The sequence below is a fragment of the Equus quagga genome, chromosome 13 (assembly GCF_021613505.1).
Source record: "Equus quagga isolate Etosha38 chromosome 13, UCLA_HA_Equagga_1.0, whole genome shotgun sequence".
NCBI lineage: Eukaryota > Metazoa > Chordata > Mammalia > Perissodactyla > Equidae > Equus > Equus quagga.
Window position 1 is genome coordinate 15,455,493 of NC_060279.1, and position 21,839 is coordinate 15,477,331.

At 34.2% G+C, this 21,839-nt stretch overlaps 1 protein-coding gene across 2 annotated transcripts in view; it reads left to right on the forward strand.

Annotated features, from left to right (window-relative positions):
* XPR1 (xenotropic and polytropic retrovirus receptor 1) overlaps positions 1-21,839 on the forward strand; it is a 201,676-nt gene that overhangs the window by 168,938 nt on the left and 10,899 nt on the right. For both annotated transcript variants that reach the window (XM_046682621.1, XM_046682622.1), the window contains exons 12-13: positions 17,018-17,184; positions 20,599-20,738. In XM_046682621.1, coding sequence (XP_046538577.1) covers positions 17,018-17,184; positions 20,599-20,738 — 307 coding nt within the window. The remainder of the gene's footprint in view (positions 1-17,017; positions 17,185-20,598; positions 20,739-21,839) is intronic.

Sequence of the window (21,839 nt, forward strand, 5' to 3'; positions counted from 1 at the left end):
TTTCCACTTTCAGACTGTTATGAACATAGCTGCTATAAACATTCATGTACAGGTTTTTGGTGAATATAGATTGTCGTTTCTCTGGCTTAAATGCTCAAGAATGCAATTGCTGGGTAGTATAGTAGCTGCATGTTTTTTTGACAAACTGCCAAAGTATTTTTAGAATAACTGTACCATTTTACATTCTCATCAGCAGTGTATGAGTGATCCGGTTTCTCCACATCCTCACCAGCATTTGATGCTGTCACTATTTTTTATTTTAGCTGTTCTGATAGGTGTGTAGTAATATCTCATTGTGATTTTAATTTTTTGGACATCATTTCATATGCTTTTTTGCCATCTGTGTATTCTCTTCAGTGAAATGTCTGTTTGTGTCTTTTGCCCATTTTCTAATTGGATTGTTTTTTATTGAGTTTTTAGAGTTATTTATATATTTTAGATACTAGCCCTTTGTTAGATAATATTTGCTAATATTTTATCCCATTCTTCAGCTTGTCTTTTTTTTTTAATGATTACTGGGCTTGATTTTTTAGCACAGTTTTAGATTTATAGAACAATTGAGCAGATAGTACATAGAGTTCCATATACCCACCTCACCCTCATCCAACCCCACTCTCACACACAGTTTCCCCTCTTATTAACATCTTGTGTTAGTTTGGTACATTTGTTACAATTAATGAACCAATATTGATAGATTATTATTAACTGTAGTCCACAGTTTCCTTTGTGCTATACAGGTCTGTAGGTTTTGACAAAAACATAATGACCTGTATCCACCATTACAGTTTCATACAGAATACCCTAAAAATCCCCTGTGCTTCACCTCTTCATCCCTTTACTTCCTCACCCTAAGAAACCACTGATCTTTTTACTAAGTCTATAGATAGGCTTTTTCCAACATATCACATAGTTGGAACCAGATAGTATGCAGCCTTTTCAGACTGACTTTTTTCACTTAGCAATAGGCATTTAAGCTTCTTCCAATGTCTTTTCATGGCTTGATAGCACACTTCTTTTTGTTGCTGAATAATATTCCATTGTATGGATGTACCAGTTTATTTCTCCATTCACTTGCTGAAGCACATCTTAGTTACTTCTAATTTTTGACAATTGTGAATAAAGCTGCTATAAACATCCATGTGCTGGTTTTGGTAGGGTCCTAACTTTTCAACTCAACTCAGCCTGGGAGTATGATTGCTGAATCATATGGTAAGACTATCTTTAGATTTGTAAGAAAGTGCCAAACTGCCTTCCAAAGTGGCTGTACCATATTGCATTCCTACCAGCAACGAATGAAAGTTCTCATTGCTCTGCATCCTTGTTTGCATTTGACGTTTTCAGTTTTTTGGATTTTAGCCACTCTAATAGGTATGTAGAGTCATCTCATTGCTTTTTTAACTTGCACTTCCCTAATGACTTACGATGTTGAGCATCTTGTCATATACTTATTTGCCATCTGCGTATCTTCTCTGGTAAGGTGTCTCTTCAGACCTCTTGTCCATTTTCTAATTGGGTTATTTGTTTTATTATTGTTGTCTTAAGAGTTCTTTGTATATTTTTGGACACAAGTTATTAGATAATATTTGCAAATATTTTCCCAGAGTCTGCAGCTTTTCTTTTCATCCTCCTAACATGGCCTTTCACAAAGCAAAAGTTTTTAATTTTGGTGAAATCCAGCTTACCGCTTTTTCCTTTTATAAGTCATGCTTTTGGTTTCAAATCTAAGAACTCTTTGCCTAGCCCTAGATCCTGAAAGTTTTCTGTCTTTTTTCTAAGAGTTTTATGTCTTACACTTAAATTTGTGATGTATTTTGAGTTAATTTTTGTATAAGGCGTGAGACAGGTTGAGGTTCATTTTTTTTTGCCATCGGATGGCCAATTGCTCCAGCATCTTTTGCTGAAAGGGCTGTCTTTCCTCTCTTAAATTGCTTTTGTGCTTTGGCAGAAATCAGTTGAGCTCATTGGTATGGTCTGTTTCTGGGCTCTTTCTATTCATTTGCATTGATCTATGAATCTATCCCTCTTCCAGTACCACACAATCTTAATTACTCTAGCTATATAGTAAGTCTTAGAATTGGGTAGATTGATTCTTCCTACTTTATTCTTTTTTTTTGAGGAAGATCAGCTCTCAGCTAACATCTGCTACCAATCCTCCTGTTTTTGCTGAGGAAGACTGGCCCTGAGCTAACATCCGTGCCCATCTTCCTCCACTTTTTATGTGGGACACCTGCCACAGCATGGCTTGCCAAGTGGTGCCATGTCCGCACCCGGAATCCGAACCAGCGAACCCCAGGCTGCCTGAAGCAGAACATGCGCACTTAACCACTGTGCCACTGGGCCGGCCCCTACGTTATTCTTTTTCAAGACTGTTTTAGCTATTCTAGTTCCTTTGCTTTTCTATATAAATTTTTGAATAATCTTGTCTATATCTACAAAAAGTCTTGCTGCAGTTTTGGTAAGAATTGTGTTAAACCTGTTTATCAATGTGGGGAGAATTGACATCTTTACTATGTTGTGTCTTCCAGTCCATAAACACGTTAACATTTATTTAGATTTTGTGTGTGTGTGTGTGAGGAAGACTGTCCCTGAGCTAACATCTGTGCCAGTCTTCCTCTATTTTTTATGTGGGACACCACCACAGCATGGCTTGATGAGCAGTGTGTAGGTCCACAGCCAGGAACCGAACCCATGAACCCTAGGCTGCCAAAGTGAAGTGCGCTGAACTTAACCACCAGGCCAGCTCCTATTTAGATCTTCCTTCATTTCTTTCATTAGCATTTTGTATTTTTCAGTGTACAAGTCTTTTACATATTTTTTTGAGTGATCATGAATGATGATATTGTATTTTTAAATTTTGGTATCCGTGTGTTCATTAGTAGTATATAGAAATACAATTGACTTTTGTACATTTATCTTCTATCTTGTGACCATGCTGAACTCATTCATTCTAAGTCAGAGTTTTTGTATATTCCTTGGCATTATCTACATAGACAATCATGTCATCTACAGATAGGGACAGTTTTATTTCTTCCTTTCCAATCTCTGTGCCTTTACTTCTCTGTATTTTCTTTCTTTGCCTTATTGCTCTGGCTCAAGCTTCCAGTATTGTGTTGAGTAAGAGTGGTGAGAGCAGGTATCCTTGCCTTGTTTCCAGTCTTGGGGAGAAAGCGTTCAGTTTTTCACCATTAAGTATAATAAATAAAACTTGCTCAGCTAATGCTGTAGGTCTTTTGTTGAAGCTTTATCAAGTTTACAAAGTTCCCTCTATTCCTGTTTTTCTCGGAGTTTATTTTGTCATGGTTGGGTGTTAAATTTTTTTCAAATGCTTTTTCTGGATCATTTGATATGATCCTGTGATTTTTCTTCTAAACTTTAGCTCATTAATATGGTAAATTATATTATCAATTTTTGAATAATGAACCAGCCTTGCATCTCTGGAATAAACCCCACTTGGTCATGGTATATAATTCTTTTTATATATTGCTAAATTCTATTTCCTAGTATCTTGTTAAGGATTTTTGTGTCTGTATTCATGAGGGATATTGGTCTGTACTTTCCCTTTTTTTTTTTTAACTGTGTTTGGTTTTGGTATAGGTGTAAAACTAACTTCATAAAATGAATTGAGAAGTTTTCTCTCTTCTAATTTACAGAAGAGTTCTTTAAAAGTTTGGTGGAATTCTCCAGTGAAACCATCTGGACCTGGAAATTTATTTTTGAGTAGTTTTTGAATTACAAATTCAATTTCCTTAACAGTTATAGGACTCTTCAAATTATTTCAAACTGAGTGAGTTGTGATAGTCTATGTTTTTTGAGGAATTTGGTCCATTTTATCTGTTGTCTAAATTTATGAGTGTAGAGTTTTCTATAGTAATCTTTTATTATCCTTTTGATGTCTTCAAGGTCAGTAGTGATATTCCCTGTTTCATTCCTAATATTAGTAGTTTGTGTCTTCTCTCTTTTCTTTGTCAGTTGTACTAGGTTTGTTGATTTTATTGATCTTTTCGAAGAACCAGCTCTTTGTTTCATTGATTTTTAAAAATTTTTCTTTTCAATTTTATTGATTTCTGTTCTTATCTTTATTATTTCCTTCCTCCTGCTTGCTTTGGATTTATTTTGCTGTCCTTTCTCTAGATTCTTAAGGGGGGAGTTTAGATTATTGATTGGAGACTTTTTCTCTTTTCTGATTTATGCAATTGTGTGTATAATATATGTATAATACTGTGCATTTCCCTCTCAGCACTGCTTTAGCTGTGTCCCACAAACTTTGATGTGTTGTATTTTCATTTTCATTTAGTTCAATGTATTTTTAAATTTCCCTCAGACTTTCTCTTTGATCCATGAAGTATTTAGTAGTATGTTGTTTAGTTTCCAAGTGTTTAAGATTTTTTTGTGCCCCCTCAACGTATATGTTCACTGGGCACTTGAAAAGAATGTGCTATTGTCGGATGGAGTGTTTATTACATCTTCTTGGTTGATGATGTTGTTAAGTTCTATATCCTTGCTTATTTTTTATTTGTTCTATCAGTTGTTGAGGAGGAGAGTTGAAATCTCCAACCATAATTGTGAATTTGTCTATTTCTCCTTTCAATTTTATCAGTTTTTGCTTCACATATTTTACTACACTGTTGTATGATGTATACACTATTAGGATTGCTACATATTCTTGGTAGATTGACTTTTTTATCATTATATAATGCCTCTCTCTGTCTTCAGTAATTTTCTTTGCTCTGAAATCTACTTTATTTGATAGTAATATAGCCACCCTGCTTTCTTTTGATTAATGTTTATATGATATTTTTCCATCCTTTTACTCTCAAGCTACCAATAAATTATATTTGAAAGGAGTTTCTTATAGACAGAATGTAGTTGGATCGTAGTTTTTAATCCCTTCTGCCAGTCTCTTTTAACTGGTATATTTAGACCATTGACATGTAATGTAATTAGTGGTGTGTTAGAACTTAAGTATACCATTTTCTTTTTTGGTTTTCTACTCTCTCTGCTTTTTATTTCTGTTTTTAGTTGAACATTTTTAAAGTTCCATTTTGATTTGTCTATAGCATTTTTGAGTGTCTCTCTTTGTGTAGCTTCTTTAGTGGTGGTTCTAAGTATTACCTTATATATGCATAACTTATCACAGTGTCCTAGAGTCACCATTTTACCAGTTTGAGTGACTTATAGAACCTTACTTCCCTTTACATCTCTTTACCCTCTCACATTTATAAGATATTTCTTGGCTGCTTTCCTGATTTTTTTTCTTTGTCTTCAGTTTTTGGAAGTTTAATAATAATGTGTTTTGGCATGGATTTCTTTGAGTTTATTCTCTTTATGCTTTGCTCAACTTCTTGCTATTTATGGTTTATGTCTCTTATCAAATTTGGGGGAGTTTTCATCTATTTTTTCTTCAAGTACTTTTTCAGCTTCCCCCTTTTCTCTCCTTCTGGACTCTGATGACACAAATATTAGGTCATTTCTTATGGTCCCATAGGTCCCTGAATCTCTGTTCATGTTTTTAAAATCTGTTTTCTCTCTATTGTTCAGATTGGATAATTTCTATTTTCCTGTTTTCAGTTTGCTGATTCTTTCCTCTGTCTCATCTATTCTGCGACAACAATTTGCTGAAATTTTTATTTCAGTTATTGTATTTTTCAATTCTAATATATCCATTTGGTTTTTCTTTATATCTTCTATTTCTTTTCTGAGACTTTTTATTTCTTTGCTGAGGCTTTATGATTTTTCATTGTTTTGAGCATTTTATGATTGCCCATTAAAGCATTTTTATCATGACTGCTTTAAAATCTTGTCAAATAATTCCACATCTCTGTCATCTCAGTTTTGGCATCTGTTGGTTGTCTTTTTTTCAGTTAGTCTGAGATCTTCTTGGTTCTTAGTATGACTAGTAATTTTCTGTTGAAACCTGGACATTTTGGGTATTATGTTATGAGACTTTGGAGATATACACAGATACACAACCCTTTAATTATCCTTTGGATTCAGAACATTTCCTGCTTTTATATGGTAGCACTAGCTGCCAACTAACAGCTTTGACATAATCACCTTCTTTGTCACAAATATAAGTACAATTTGTGTGGTTTATTTGGGTATTGTATTTTATCCATTTTTATTAAAATGGGTGAGAGTTATAAAAGATAGTACACACCATTATTAAAAATAAATGTCTCAAATTTAATACAATTAAAACAAAGATGGAAATCATTTGGCATGCAGAAAGCAGCAACTTTTAAGCATAAGTGCAACCCTCATTGAATTTGAAGAGATTAGCCATGTTCTGTTGTAAAGGGTAAAAGCAAAGAATGTCTGTAAAATCTTGGGAATAATGTCATTAAAAGATTGTCCCTAAAAGGTAAGGAAGATATAATAAGGGGGTTTCTTTTCTTTTTTTTTTTTAGCTCTCAGGAAATAAAATCCTCACATAAAGTGTATATCTGTTACTTGACTTTTTCTTTCTTTCTTTCTTTCTTTTTGATGAGGAGGATTGGCCCTGAGCTAATATCTGTTACCAGTTTTCCCTTTTGCTTGAGGAAGATTGTTGCTGAGCCAACATCTGTACCAATTTTCTTCCATTTTGTATGTGGGATGCCGCCACAGCATGGCCTGATGAGCAGTGTGTAGGTCCATGCCCAGGATCGAAAGCAGTGAACCCCAGGCTGCCGAAGCAGAGTGCATGACTTTAACCACTATGCCACTAGGCTGGCCCCTTATTTGACTTTCTCGTGTTCACCTTTATACAGGTTTTCAGGGACAGGTTGTATGTGTAGACTACCCAGAAACCATATCACCTCCCCCAAATTCAATTTGGCAAATTATTAATTGAGTTCCTGCTACACGCAGTGTAGTGCATAGGCCCTGGAAAAATGCAGACTTGGGATCTCTCCCTAAGATGCATTACAATTTGATAGACGACTAGATATACAATTCACTCTACTGTAAAGTTAAATTCTTTTTAAAATGCTGGATAGGGTACAGTCTTACAGGAGAGAGAAAAGAAGTATGTATATATACATTGTAAAAGAATATAAACACAGGGGCTGGCCTGGTGCTGGAGTGGTTAAGTTCATGCTCTCCATTTCTGCAGCCCAGAGTTTTGCTGGTTCAAATCCTGGGCTTGGACACAGCACTTCTCATCAAGCCATGCCGAGGCAGCGTCCCACATAGCACAGCCAGAGGCACTCACAACTAGACTATACAACTATGTACTGGGGGGCTTTGGGGAGAAGGAGAAAAAAACAGAAAGAAGGAAAGAAAAAAGAAGGTTGGTAACAGATGTTAGCTCAGGTGCCACTCTTTAAAAAAGAAAAACAATATAAGCACAAACAAAATGTTTTATGAAAAGAATCTCATAGGAAGGAGAGATTACCTTCTTTCTAAACTTACATGTATTATTGTGTCCTTTGCTAACTTTTATTTTTAAATTTTTATGCATCTCAGAAATGTTAACTTGAAAGGGGGTTTTTATAACTCTCATTGCTTTTCTCAAGCCCCTAATTCAGTTCTTCCCTCTTTACTTTTCCAGACCACTTTGTCTCCTGCTACCTTGAGAAAATTGAACCTATCAGGAATCATTTTCCTTCAGCTACCTTCTGCCTACATACTTGACTTAATCCAAACCCATTCTCACCGTATTTTTCCCAGTCTTGGGTAACAAGATTTCCCTCCTAATGTACTCTGACCTCATTTCCTCCTTTCTCTTTCAAGATCTGGCTCTGGTAATCACTCCTTTTCTTTCCTAAATATTTAATCTCTTTGTCATTACTAGCTCCTTCTTTCCAGCCTCTATACATGCTCAAGAGTCTCTCACCCTAAAAAGACTTCCCTTATCTCATTAAGCCATCTGGTCTGCTCTCTTTCCCTTTCTCATTCCTGCATCTCAAACAGTAGTCTGCCTATCCTCACTGTCTGTATTCCTATACCCACAATAACTCTATATACTATTTAAACATATTTACAAACCTTGAACTGTATACAAATACAGGATTAGGATTTATATTTTGAAAAGGATAACAGAAGCTATGTAACATTTGGGAGGGCTCTTCTCTCTGGATCTTTGGTGTAAAGGAGTACAGGGAGCATAAACTCAACCAAGTTTAGTCAGATGCAGACGGCAAACTTCTATTTCTGATCGTATCCTTGCCCTTTTCACAGAAGGGGCTTGTATTTATTTTGATAGTTTCAAAATGATTTCATTGTCTACATATATATGACTCCCAAATCTGTATCTCAAACTTCTTATTTTTATTTCCAGTTGTTTCGTGGGCGTTTTCCGTCTTAATGTCTCATAGGTACCTCCAAGTCTACATGTTCAAAACTAAACTAATTTTTTCCCTTAAGCTTGCTTCAGGCGCCATGTTTACTATCTCAGTTCATGGCACTATCCCACCCATTCACCCAGATTAAAAACTAGGAGTCATCCTTGACTCTGCTGTTTATTTGTATTTCCACAGTTTGCTAATTCCTGCCAATTTTAGTTCCTAAATATTTCTCAGTTTTTTGCCTGACCTCTCTATACCGCTACTTCCTCTCAGTTCTAGTCCTCATCATTTCTCACTGGGCTCCTACAGCAGCCTTTTCATTAGTACAGTGCTTTCAAACTTGTCTCGCCTATCATCTTTAGTGCTGCACTATTCGGTAATGTAGCTGTTGGGCACTCGAAAAGTGCCTAGTCTAAACTGAGATGTGCTGTAAGTATAAAATACAAATTGGATTTTGAAGACTTAGTGTGAAAAAAAAGAGTGTAAAAGATATCATTAATAATTTTATATTGATTATGCATTAAAATATCATTTTAGATAGGTTAAATAAAATATATTATTAAAATTAATTTTACCTGTTTCTTTTTACCTTTTAAAATATGATTACTAGAAAATGTAATATTACTTATGTAACTCTTCCTCCAGCTTTTTGTGTGGGTGACTCCTTCTCATTATTCAGGCCCCAACTTAGAGACCTTCTCTGCCTGAATACTGTCTAAAGGAATTCTGCCAGTCTCAGTCATATCACTCTGTTCTGTTTTCTTTATGGCGCTTTTCACTGTCTGAAATCATCTTGTTTATTTGTATATCTGGTAATTATCTACCCCCACTAAGTAGTAAGGTTCATTGGGGCAGGAAATTTGCCATTAATGAATAAGGTTCACTACTGTGTGCCTGGTACCTAGAATAATATCTGGCATATAGTAGGTGCTCATTTATTGAATGAATGAATGAATGAATGGTTTCTCTGTTTGACATGACTCTCTCTGCCTCATAAACCCGTTTAACTCGTAATCAAGTCCCTTCATGACTCAGCTCAAGTAGCACCTCCTCCACGAAGCCTTTCCTGGCTCTTCCCCCTTCTGAAAGCCTGGATTATTGATTCCTCCTCTATGCACAGGTCTACCGTTGCCCTTACACGCTGTTTTGGTTTACTTTATATCTCTCCTCTTTTACACTTAGCCCCTAATAGTTCTTCAGTACGTCCCCATTCTCTAAAATAGACCTGGTTACCCAGTAGACGTTCAGCGTATGTTTGTTGAATATAGAAGTAAGCAAATTTTTCTTTGGAGTTAATCTTAAGCATTATAACTATATAATAAATAATGCAGCTTATAGTAGACACTCAGTCAACATTTGTCGAATGAATGAGTGAATTCCTGTGTACTGTTTTTCTTTTTTCATTATTATTATTTTATTGAGGTCATAATGGTTTATAACATTGTGAAATTTCAGGTGTACATTGTTACTTATCAGTTTCTGTATAGACTGCACTGTGCTCACCACCAACAGTCTAATTTCTATCCATCACCATATATATGTGCCACTTTACCCTTTTGCTCACTCCCCAACTCCCTTCCCCTCTGGTAACCACTGATCTGTTCTTTTTATTATAAAAACAATGTAGCAATATTATAAAGGCTTGTTTAAATCATTTATAAAATCACCACCCTAATAGGAACTATTTTCCTCAGTCCATTTTCTTCCTGTCTTTTTCCTTTTTTGAGATATAATTGACATACATTATATTAATTTCAGGCATACAACCTAATCATTTGTTTGTATATATTGAGAAATGATCCCCACAATAAGCCTAGTTAGCATCCATCACCATGCATAGTAACAGGATTTTTTTTCTTTTGATGAGAACTTTTAAGATTTACTCTCTTAGCAACTTTCAAATATGCGGTACAGTGTTATTAACTATAGTCACCATGCTGTATGTTACATCTCCATGATTGATTTATTTTATGACAGGAAGTTCATACCTTTTGACTCCCTTCACTCGTTTTGCCTTTTCCTCCACCCTCTGCTTCTGGCAACTACCAGTCTGTTCTCTGAATCTATGAGCATGGTTTGTTTTGTTTTGTTTTAGTTTCTGTTTATAAATGAGATCATATGGTGTTTGTCTTTCTCTGTCTGATTTATTTCACTTAACATAATGCTCTCAAGGTCCATCAGTGTTGTTGCAAATGATAAGATTTCACTCTTTTTTATGGCTGAATAATATTCCATTGAATATATATATATAAATATATATATATATAGATCTCTCATTTTATTTATCTATTCGTCCATTGATGGGCACTTCGGTTGTTTCCATATCTTGGCTATTATGGCTAAAAAATCTTGGCTAAATAATGCTGCAGTGAATATGCGGGTGCATATGTCTTTTCAAGTTAGTGTTTTTGTTATCTTCAAATAAATACTCAGAAGTGGAATTGCTGGATCATATGGTAGATCTTTTTTAAAATATTTTGAGGAACCTCCATATTGTTTTCTATAATGGGTGTACCAATTTACGTTCTCACCAACAGTATACAAGGGTTCCCTTTTTGCCACATCCCCATCAACACTGGTTACTTCTTTTCTTTTTGGTAGTAGCCTTTCTAACAGGTGTGAGGTCATATCTCATTGTGGTTTTGATTTGCATTTTCCTGATAATTAGTGACGTTGAGCATGTTTTGATGTACTTGTTGGCCATCTCTGTGTCTTCTTTGAAACAATATCTACTCAGATCCTCTGCCCATTTTTTAATCGGATAGTTTGGTATTTGTGATTGAATTGTATGCGTTCTTTTTGTATTTTGCATATTAACCCCTTATCAGATAAACGACTTGCAAATATTTTCTCCCATTCAGTAGGTTGTCTTTTCATTTTGTTGATGGTTTCCTTTGCTGTGCAGAAGCTTTTTAGTTTGATGTAGTCCCATTTGTTTATTTTTGCTTTTGTTGCCTTGACTTTGGGTGTCAAATCCAAAAATTCATCACCAAGACCAATTTCAGGGAGCTTACCGCTCATGTTTTCTTCTAGAAGTTTTACGGTTTCAGGTCTTACATTCAAGTCTTTAATCCATTTTGAGTTAATTTTTGTGGATGGTGTAAAATAGTGGTCCAGTTTCATTCTTTTGCATGCTGCTGTCCAGTTTTCCCAACACCACTTATTGAAGAGACTGTCTTTAGCCTATTGTATATTCTTGCTCCTTTATTGTAAATTAATTGACCATATATGTGTCAGTTTATTTCTGGGCTCTCTGTTACGTTCCATTGATCTGTGTGTCTGTTTTCATGCCAGTACCATATGTTTTGATTACTATAGCTTTGTAATATAATTTGAAATCAGGAAGCATGATGCCTCCAGCCTTGTTCTTCTTTCTCAAGATTCCTTTGGCTATTCAGGGTCTTTTGTGGTTCTATACAAATTTTGTAATTGTTTGTTCTAATTCTGTGAAAAATGCCATTGAAATTTTAATAGAGACTGCATTGAATCTGTAGATTGCTTTGGGTAGTATAGACATTTAACAATATTAATTCTTCCAATCCATGAGCATGGAATATCTTTCCACTTATTTGTGTCTTCTTTCTTTCATCAGTGTCTTATAGGTTTCAGTGTACAGGTCTTTCACCTCCTTGGTTAAATTTATTCTTGGGTATTTTATTCCTTTTAATGTAATTATGAATGGGACTGTTCTCTTAATTTCTTTTTTTGATAGTTCGTTATTAGCATATAGAAATGCAACAGATTTCTGTATATTGATTTTTATATCCTGCAACTCTACTAAATCCATTTATTAGTTCTAACAGTTTTTTGGTGGAGTCTTTAGGGTTTTCTATATATAGTATGTCTTCTGCAAATGCTGACACTTTGACTTCTTCCTTTCCAATTTGGATGCTTTTTATTTCTTTTTCTTGCCTAATTGCTCTGGCTGGGACTTCTGATATGCTGTCGAATAAAAGTGGTAAGAGTGGGTCTCCTTGTCTTGTTCCTGATCTTAGTAGAAAAGCTTTCAGCTTTTCATGGTTGAGTAGGATGTTAGCTATGGGCTTGTCATATATGGCCTGTATTATGTTGAGATTTGTTCCCTCTATACCCACTTTGTTGAGAGTTTTTGTCATAAATGGATGGTAAGTTTGGTCACACGCTTTTTCTGCATCTGTTGACATCATCATATGATTTTTATCCTTTATTTTATTATGTGGTGTATCATGTTTGATTTGTGCATGTTGAACCATCCTTGCATCCCTGGAATAAATCCCACTTGATCGTGTTGTATCGTTTTAATGTATTGTTGAATTCAGTTTGCTAATATTTTGTTGAGAATTTTTGCTTCTTTTTTCCTGTCTTTTTCTTTTCTTTTTAATTATGCAAGTAAAACTTACATACGTATCACTGTAAAAGTGAAATTCAAATAATGCAGAAATACGTAAAGTTAAAAGTGAGTCCCCTTAATAATCTTACTTCCCTCATCAAAGATAGCCACCTCTGTCTTTTCTGTAAACGTGGTTTTATATACAGTATGAGATAATAATATGTGTATAGTTTTTAAATTCTATTTTCTACATACCTTAGAAATGTTTTTAATGTTACTTCATAGTTTTATGGAACTGTTTTTTCATTTTAGAGTTGTGATAGAGAAACAACACTGTATAGTACAAAAAGTTCTTCGGATGGATTCCTATTTCTAATTTCCTCATTTATCTGTAGGCCTAATAATTTCCATTTTTGTCTCAATCATTTTAAGGTTATGAATTTTCTATAATTACAGAATTGGAAAGACTTACAGTCTGGATTCAAACACAGACTTTCTAACTTCAAATCCAGTTATCTTTGCACTTATTGACTGTCTCTCTGAACTTCAGCTTCCTTAACTGTAAAATGAGAATAATTATGTCTGTCTTGGCTGCCCTGAGGATAAATATGATAATCACTTGAGGAAGTGTAATATATGTGACCTCACATATTAACTAAAACACATTAAAGGTCAGGGAAGTATCCATGTCCGTTAATTTTTCAGAAAGCCATATTAATCTCATAATTCAGTGGTTTGATTTTTTGGGGTTGTAGGAATAAAACTAGGATTTGCTAGCTGCCAAACTTATTCATAACTCAGCTTACTGATATAGGTTTGGGCTTTGAAAAGGTGTGCAGTCTGTTTTATTTGTTTTCTTACTTCATTTCAGGTTAAAAACTAGTGAACTATTACCAGAGTAGAAATGTTTTAGTTGAAAAGAAGACTGTTCACTTTCTCTTCACTTTTGTCATTTTTAAAATATCCTCCCTGAAATATGATTTAGGATGATTTCCATGTATAATTTTTCTCATTTCTCCCTTAGTACTTTTCCTAACATGTTATTTTTCTTTGTCCTTCTGACAATGGCTATGGGTACAAAACTCTAAGAAGGTTATTTTTATTTGTTTGAGATTCAGTAGATACCATTACCGTAAATATGTCCAGTATGAATTATGTGTCTAACATGGCAGGTGTGTAATAGATAGAAGCTTAGGGTAGAATAGCAATGACTTGATTTTCTGTGATTCTGAACATCACTAACATGGGCTACCAGAGTTAGCCAAGAGAGAATTAGATGTAATTACTTGCCCAAAGTGATAATATCTTTCCAGTACATCCCCTGAATATCAATGAAGGCAGATGACTTCAGGGAGAAGCACTCCTCATTTGGGAAATGGGAAAGATCAAATAAGGGTAATAATTAAAAAGACCAAAATGTAGCATATGTAGACCAAGTGTATGCTAGTCATCATTTGAAGAAGACCGTAAGATAAAACATTTCTTATTCCAAAATACTCTGTTAAAATAATCGCATATTTGGTTTTTTAAGTCAATCAGTCCTCATGTATGTTTCATAGAAATTTATCAGAGCTTAGAAAGGAGGGAGGCTCTTGACCCACTGTACCATTTTAAGACTTATATTCTAAGGATAGGACTTGATTTTAAAATCTAGAGAAAAAAAAGAGAATTAGCACATTACTTTTAGTGTCATTATTCATTCCTTTTCGTTTTTTTTTTTTTACTTTTCCGCCCACAGTCTCCTCTTCTATAATTTGAATTGCATGATTTCTTCAATAATTAGGAAAGAAAATCAACTTTAATAAGACTTGATATTTCCTATACTCACGAGTTTATTTTGTTACCTCCTGCTGAATGTACTATTACTCTGTTCTGATTTGGTTACTCTTACTAGCAAACAAAATGATTGTTTATTGTTGCAAAAACCAAACGTGATAATATATATAAAGCACCTGGCACATAGTAAGCATTCAATAAAAAAAAGTTGCAAATATAAATTTATAGTTAATTGTCTTTATCTCCGTGTTGATCTTGTTTTGAAAATATGAGAAGAGTGTAAATTTTATTAACTTGCTGAATTTGCTTTATTCTTTGCAAACCTTAGTAGATGAGTTATAGGATTTTTTTACTGCAGCCATGTTGTTAATTATTGAACAGTGTTACTCAGCTAGACCCTGTATCTGTCTATAGAATGAAATGAATACATCAGAACATCCAACTAACTCCAGATAATAAGTAAATGTTTTGTTAGGGCTTTTAAATTGATAACTCAAATGGCACAATGTTTTAGTGTAAATATTCAACCCAATTTGATTTTGATGAAGAAAAGTTTGTGGAAATAATTTAAACCTGAAAATGTGTTTATATTCCAAGCTTGACTGTTCATTGGAATCACTTGTGGACCATTTAAAAAAATATTAGTTTGTCTTCCCTGCCACTGACATTCCAGAAGAAGAGGCTGAATAGTGGTGTGCTGGTAGATATTTAATAAACAAGCTCTTGAGTGGGAGTGGGAATAGGAGGCACTGATTTGCAGTGTTTGCTGATTTCCATCGTATAAATAACTTCCACCATAGCCAAATTCAAGCTACTAAGATAATAACATTGAATGCTCGGAAAAGATGTGTAGTAGCACAGTATTATATAGTATTTCCATCATACAGATACAATAAACGTAATCTAAAAGAATAGATAATGGCAAAATTTAGTAGAATAATTAGGAAGTCATGAATTTTGAGATTTTGCTACTTTCGTTTTTAATATAACTAATTGGAAGTTTATGTAATTTAATTTTTAAAAATGACTATGTTTACAACCAGCTTACAAAGTTTCTGAAAATTTAACAATCAGCTCTCATGAGCTGCTTTGAACTGACTAACACAACACTGTAGCTCTGATATATCTGTATTTTTTTAACCTAGTAAGTAATTCTGACGCAAGCAACCAGACCAGTTATTTTCCTAAAATACAGATCTGATTCTAAGGCCCAAGAAAGCATTCCACAGTCAGACTCAGAATGTCTTTTCCAGCCTCATTTCAAATCATCATAAATCCTTACATCTCTATATTTTCACCCACACTAGATTTAGATTATTTGCAGCTTCTCAGACACACCTTGCACTTTTCCACTCCCATGCCTTTTCATTATCTTCGTTCAGCCTTGAATGGCCTTACCTCATCTGCCTGACTTTTGCAACGCTATTTATTTATCCTTCTGGAAATAACTCAAATTCTACTTCCTCTTATTTCCTACTGTTGGAAACATTCCCATTCTCCTTGATGTTCTAATAGTAGTTTGTTTATATTCATTTTTAGCTCAAGTTTATCATCAAGAACAAACTGTTGTTTCACTTACTGGATTATAAATTCATAAAGGGCGCCTTTGACCCATACAGGACCTAACACTTTAATACCTAAAAATGATTAATAAACACGTGTTTATCTTAATAGGAAGGATTGTGGATAGCGTATGATGCATTCTTTACTCTCTGTGCCTTTGGTAAACTAACCAAAATTCAAATTTTTTTTTAATCATATGTTTTGTACCCTTTTTTCCTGATGATTGAGGATCGTATTAGTAGTTACACACCTACATTCTGTACACAGAGAACACAAATAACATCATGATGACTCTCAAACTTACCATAGAAGAATTTCATTAGAGAATATATAAAGGACTTAAGAGTGAAAAAGACTAAATCGTATAACTACATTTGCAAATTATTTTTGTTACTCTGATTTAGTGCACTTTATAGTGTTCTCAACATAAAGGCAAAAGTTACTTTATAGTATTCCCAGCATAAAGTCAAATTAGACCTTTCTATCAATAAACAACCTCTAAAAGGAGCAAAAATATACCATGCTTTGCTTTGTGAGTTGAGAGAAATTTGCTTTTACATATGTCCTTAAGGATGAATTCTGTTGCTTTCTGGCGTTTTATCTAGAATTAAAACTATCTGATTGCCTTCACAATAAGTATTGAAAAAATGTAAGTGTACAAAGGAAATGTTCTTCTAAAGTAAAAACAATCTGAGAATTTCTTGAAGTGAATGCAGCACATTCCTTGTTGGTGTTTCATATATTTTTTTTAATCTTTGACCCTAAGCTGCCACCTGATGGCAAAAATTAAAATGACATCGTTTTGTAATATTCAAAACTTCCATTGCAGTTATTTGGATTTTTACATATTCAGCATAGAGCCTCCAAAACTCCAAATGCACGTTTGTACAGATTTTATGTATTTGATAAATGTTTAATGATTACTTTGGAAGGAGAATCAGATTTATTACTTAACCTTGTTAGACAATAATCCTACTAGGTAGATTTGTTTAAAATCTTTTCTTATAGAGCTGTATAAAGAGTCTGTTTTTAAAATAGTTTTATTTAATGAAGAATTTTACTTAAATCTAGTGATTTTCTCTTTTCCTTTTTCTTTCTTCAGAACGGGGTCACTCAGACACTGTGGTGTTCTTTTACCTGTGGATCGTATTTTGCACCATCAGCTCCTGCTATACTCTGATCTGGGATCTAAAGATGGACTGGGGTCTCTTTGATAAGAATGCCGGAGAAAACACCTTCCTCCGGGAAGAGATTGTATACCCTCAAAAAGTATGTACAAAGTGTTTGCGTTTGCTAAACGAAAAAATAACTCAGGTGTTCCACCAGGTAAATCCTATTACAATGCATACCCAATCCCAACGTAATACTATAATTAGAAAAAATAATTACCAAAAATATTAATTCATTCAGTAAGCGAAAATGTGTCAAGTGTTTATTATATGCTGGGCACTAAAGAAAATAAAAACAAAGTAAAATTCTTGTTCTCAAAAAGGCCATAAACTATGTTCTAAACAGATAAGTAAAGAGATTGCAATGCAATGCGTTAAAGACTAGAAAAGAGGAATAAATAACTTATTAGAATTTATTATTTGTTTTTGAACATGCAATTCACTTTGTCTCAAATGCCCTCTCTCACCTTTGTACCTTGCAAACTCATCTTCCTTCTTTTTAAAAGTCAGTTTAAGTGTTACTTTCTCTAAGAAGCCTTTCTTTATTTCTCCAAGCATATTTACCCGTTTGTCCTAATCCCAAACTTTCATTATAGCAGTTATCACATTGTATTATAATTATCTGGTTCGGTATCCATATCTCTCACTGCCCAACATGGTGCCTGGCATATAGTAGATTTAATGTTTGTGGAATGAATGAATAAACACTTGATGGATTGAACAGTGCTATGAAAGCACAAAGGAAAGGGAGTACCTAACTCTGCTTGGGTGCATTGAAAAGACTTCTCCTTTCATTTATTTCAACCAGTTTTTGTTGAAGTGCCAATTCCATCTGAAAATATATGGATAATTCCTTAGGAAGTATTTTCGGATTTTATCTATATATGAAGAAAAGGACGAGAGAGGCCAAATTTAGAAGTCAGAAGATCAAGAGTATCTTTACTCAGATATTGAAAGAAATTAAACAACAAACTGAAAATCCTGACAAGTGAATTCTAATCCCAGCTCCCTCACTAACTAGCTGTGTAACTTTAGGCAACCAGACTCCAGTGTATTCTCTTCTATAAGGTATGGGATTATGCTAGAGACCTCTTGATCCTTTCCCAGTTCTGAAATTCTGTGATGAGGAGGGGAGTATAGATTGGGTCACTAATATTTTATACGTGTCAAAATGTCACTAGTATCTCAAAATTGTACTCTGAAAAGTGTATGAATCTGTAATACTCAATTGGTGAGTATGGCAGGCTGTTTTCAAGTGTGAGGATTGAAGATAAATGATCGGAGAGTGGATTTGAAGAATGATATGTGGGGTGATTTCAGATAAGCAAATGAAAGCAGAAAAGAGGATATCATTGACAATGATCTTCTTTTACAAAAGCAGTAGCATAAGCTCAATGTGAAAACGTTGGTTATATGACCAAGATACTAGACCTATCTTTATAAATCTCATTTGAAAAAAAATCAATAATGATGAGCAAAATTCAGAGAACAGACAGGAACTCAGGTAAATATGGTCCTTTTGTGCTCACCAAATGTATGTGTCTTATTGTTCCTTATACCATTCTTACCTTACTGAGAGATATGATACATTTATTTCTTGTTATGCTGATTGCTTAGATGAGCTGTTTGTATCTTTATATAAATGTTAATCCATTTCTCCTTTCAAATAGTTCTAACTTATTGGTTTCTATGTAATGAAATTAGTGAATAGAATCTTTCAATCAGTTTCTTTATTATTACATATTTTCATGACCCTAGAGATAAGGCATATGCTTTCCTGCATTATAATGTGCAAATTTATAAGAAAAATGTTCTGCTGGATCACCACATTCTGTTCAATTTTAAAAAGGCAAATATTGGAATAAAATTCATTCTACTTGAAGTGGGAAGAAATTATTTGTGGAGTCTAGTGGAACTTCATTTAAAAATTAAGAACACAGCTATATGGGGTCCATCCCCAGGGCCGAGTGGTTAAAGTTCCACTCACTCTGCTTTGGCAGCCCAGGGTTGTGGCTTCAGATCCCGGGTGCAGACCTACTCCACTCATCAGCCATGCTATGGAGGCATCCCACGTACACAGTGGAGGAAGATTGGCACAGATGTTAGCTCAGGGCAAATCTTCCTCACCAAAAAAAAAAAGAAGAACACAGCTATATGAACCTTAAAATCACTTCATAGGGATTAATGATGCATAATATTGAGCACCACACCCAGGTTCTGGAAGCGTTTTTGTTATCTCTATATTAAATCTTAGCTTTTCTGTGTCTCTTGACCTCAAGTGAAGTGTATTCCTCCCAAAAAACTTTCACATTTTTGATGATGTCAGCTCTCATGTCAGTCAACTATGGATCAGCTTAAGACTGACTCTTAAAGACACGTCAAATTGCAGGTCTTCACTGGGGCCTAATAATGAGTTCGCTCAATGTAGATTTATCCAAAAATTGCATTATCACTATATTGGATGGATGGGGAAGGGAACAGGGAGGTATGTTAATGTGTTAATAAAATCTTCATAAAATCTATGATAATCAGTCAATGATAATGTCTAAAATTGATTAATTAGGATATAGCAGTATACACACATTGTTTAGAAATATGGAGGATAGATACTAGGAGAAATAGCTACAAATTTTGAAGATTGTTGTCTCTAGAGAATAGGAAGAGGAGGTGGCAAGGGGACTGCTGTTTTTTTGTTAATAGCCTTTATTATAACATGACTAGTATTCCTTTGTTAAAATTTTTTAAAAATAGAGTAACTGCTATGGCTTAATACATAGCAGTTCTAGTTCCCATAAGATGTCACAACCTTTAAGTACACATATTTAAAGAGCTAATTATTCAGAGATTAATAATAAGCAAATCCATGAATTACAGTTCTGGTCTGTTGGCAGTTTGTGTACTTAAGACTTTTGTGTAGCTAAAACCGTTCTCCTAAATACTGCGTACTAGCACCTGGAAGAATTAGTTGAGTGCTGTCTTTCCCATATGAAAATGGAACTTTCCTTAAATTCAGCCATGTTTGTGAAATCCAAGCTTAATTTCATTTCCTGACATCAAAAAGCAAGGCAAAACTTCCTTCAAATGCAGGTTAAGGCAATTTGAGAATAAAAGTGCAACTAACAGTTAATAAATCTGCTCATCTTTTCTAATATTAAGTATTGAGTCATTAGCATATCAGGTGCATATTAGAATGTAATTTCAGTCAGATCAAGGATCTGATCTAGCTTGTATTTCTGGGGTCTAGAAGAGAGCCTGATATGCAATATAGGAATGAGATATATTTGTTAAATGATTACTAAAACTCAGTAAAACTTCATTTTGAATATTGCATCACTTAAGAAAAAATTAAATTGGTGAAATCTTTCTAAAATATAAAATAAAATGAAAATAAAACTTTTTCCTCTTTAACCTGTGCTTGTTGGTGGGACATGTGTGAGTCTTGTTGCTGTGATAGGTGTGCTTATTTGTGAGAAACAGGATAATAAGTGTACTCAATTTGCTTATTCTTTCTCAGGCCTATTACTACTGTGCCATCATAGAGGATGTGATTCTACGCTTTGCTTGGACTGTCCAAATCTCAATTACCTCCATGACTTTGTTGCCTCATTCTGGGGACATCATTGCTACTGTTTTTGCTCCCCTTGAGGTTTTCCGGTAAGCAAACTACCAAAAAGTTTATTAAAGATTCTTTTTACCTAAAGATGTCCAATATTTATAAATTAGAATTTTTTAAAACTTACAGGTGAAAAGCTTAGATTTTCCAATTTTTCTCAAACTTCTCGTCAGCCTCAGAGTTGGAAAAATCCTACTTGAAGGGCTAAGAGATTAATTCTTAAAAAGTTTAACTAACTACTGATGATGACTCATTATAAGCTTTTTTAGAAGTGGGCTCCATTGGAAGAATCATGAGTGAAAATTGAAAGGTAAAAAGTCTTAGAACAGAAATTAAAATTAAAATCTTCTGAGAATCATTTTTTTGCAATTTGGCAGTCTGGGTTATTCAGCCTAGCCTTCTCAGTGGAAACAATAAAAATCCCAGATCGAATGTTTTTTAAATTTTCCTGAAAACATCAATAATCTGACAACGTAGCCCAAAATCTAAAGTAGCTACCCCAAAATAAGCAGAGCACTAAAGCCTATTTTGCACTGAAGAAATTTGCCATACCTATGGGCTTCGAGATTCAGTTGTGATAGCCAATTCAGATATGTATGTATCTAATAAGATAGCTTGAAATATGTAAAGTAAAAGTTGACGTTGGTAAAAAGTAGAAGTAGACAAATTTACAATTTTAAAGTAAGATTTTAATGTACTTTTCTCAGTAATAACCAAGCAGTTAATTAACCAACTTGACCTAATTGACATATGTAGAGCACTGCATACACCTGTGAAATACGCATTCTTTTAAATGCATGTAGAACGTGTAGCAAAATTAACCATATACTGAGCCATAAAGCAAGTCTCAACCAATTTCAGAAGATGAAAATCGCAAAAAGAAACTGAAAATTCCCAAATATTTAGAAATTAAGCAGTACACGTCTAAATAACCCATGGGTCAAAGTGGAAATTGCAAAGGAAACTTTAAAATATTTTGAGCAGAATGAAATTGAAAATGTGACAAAAGAAAATATAGAATGCCGCTAAAGCCATACTTAGAGGGAAGTGTATAACCTTAAATGTGTATATTAGAAAAGTATATAGCTCAAGAAATAAGAAAAATTTAAAAACTGCAAATCAAACCCAAAACACAGTAGAAG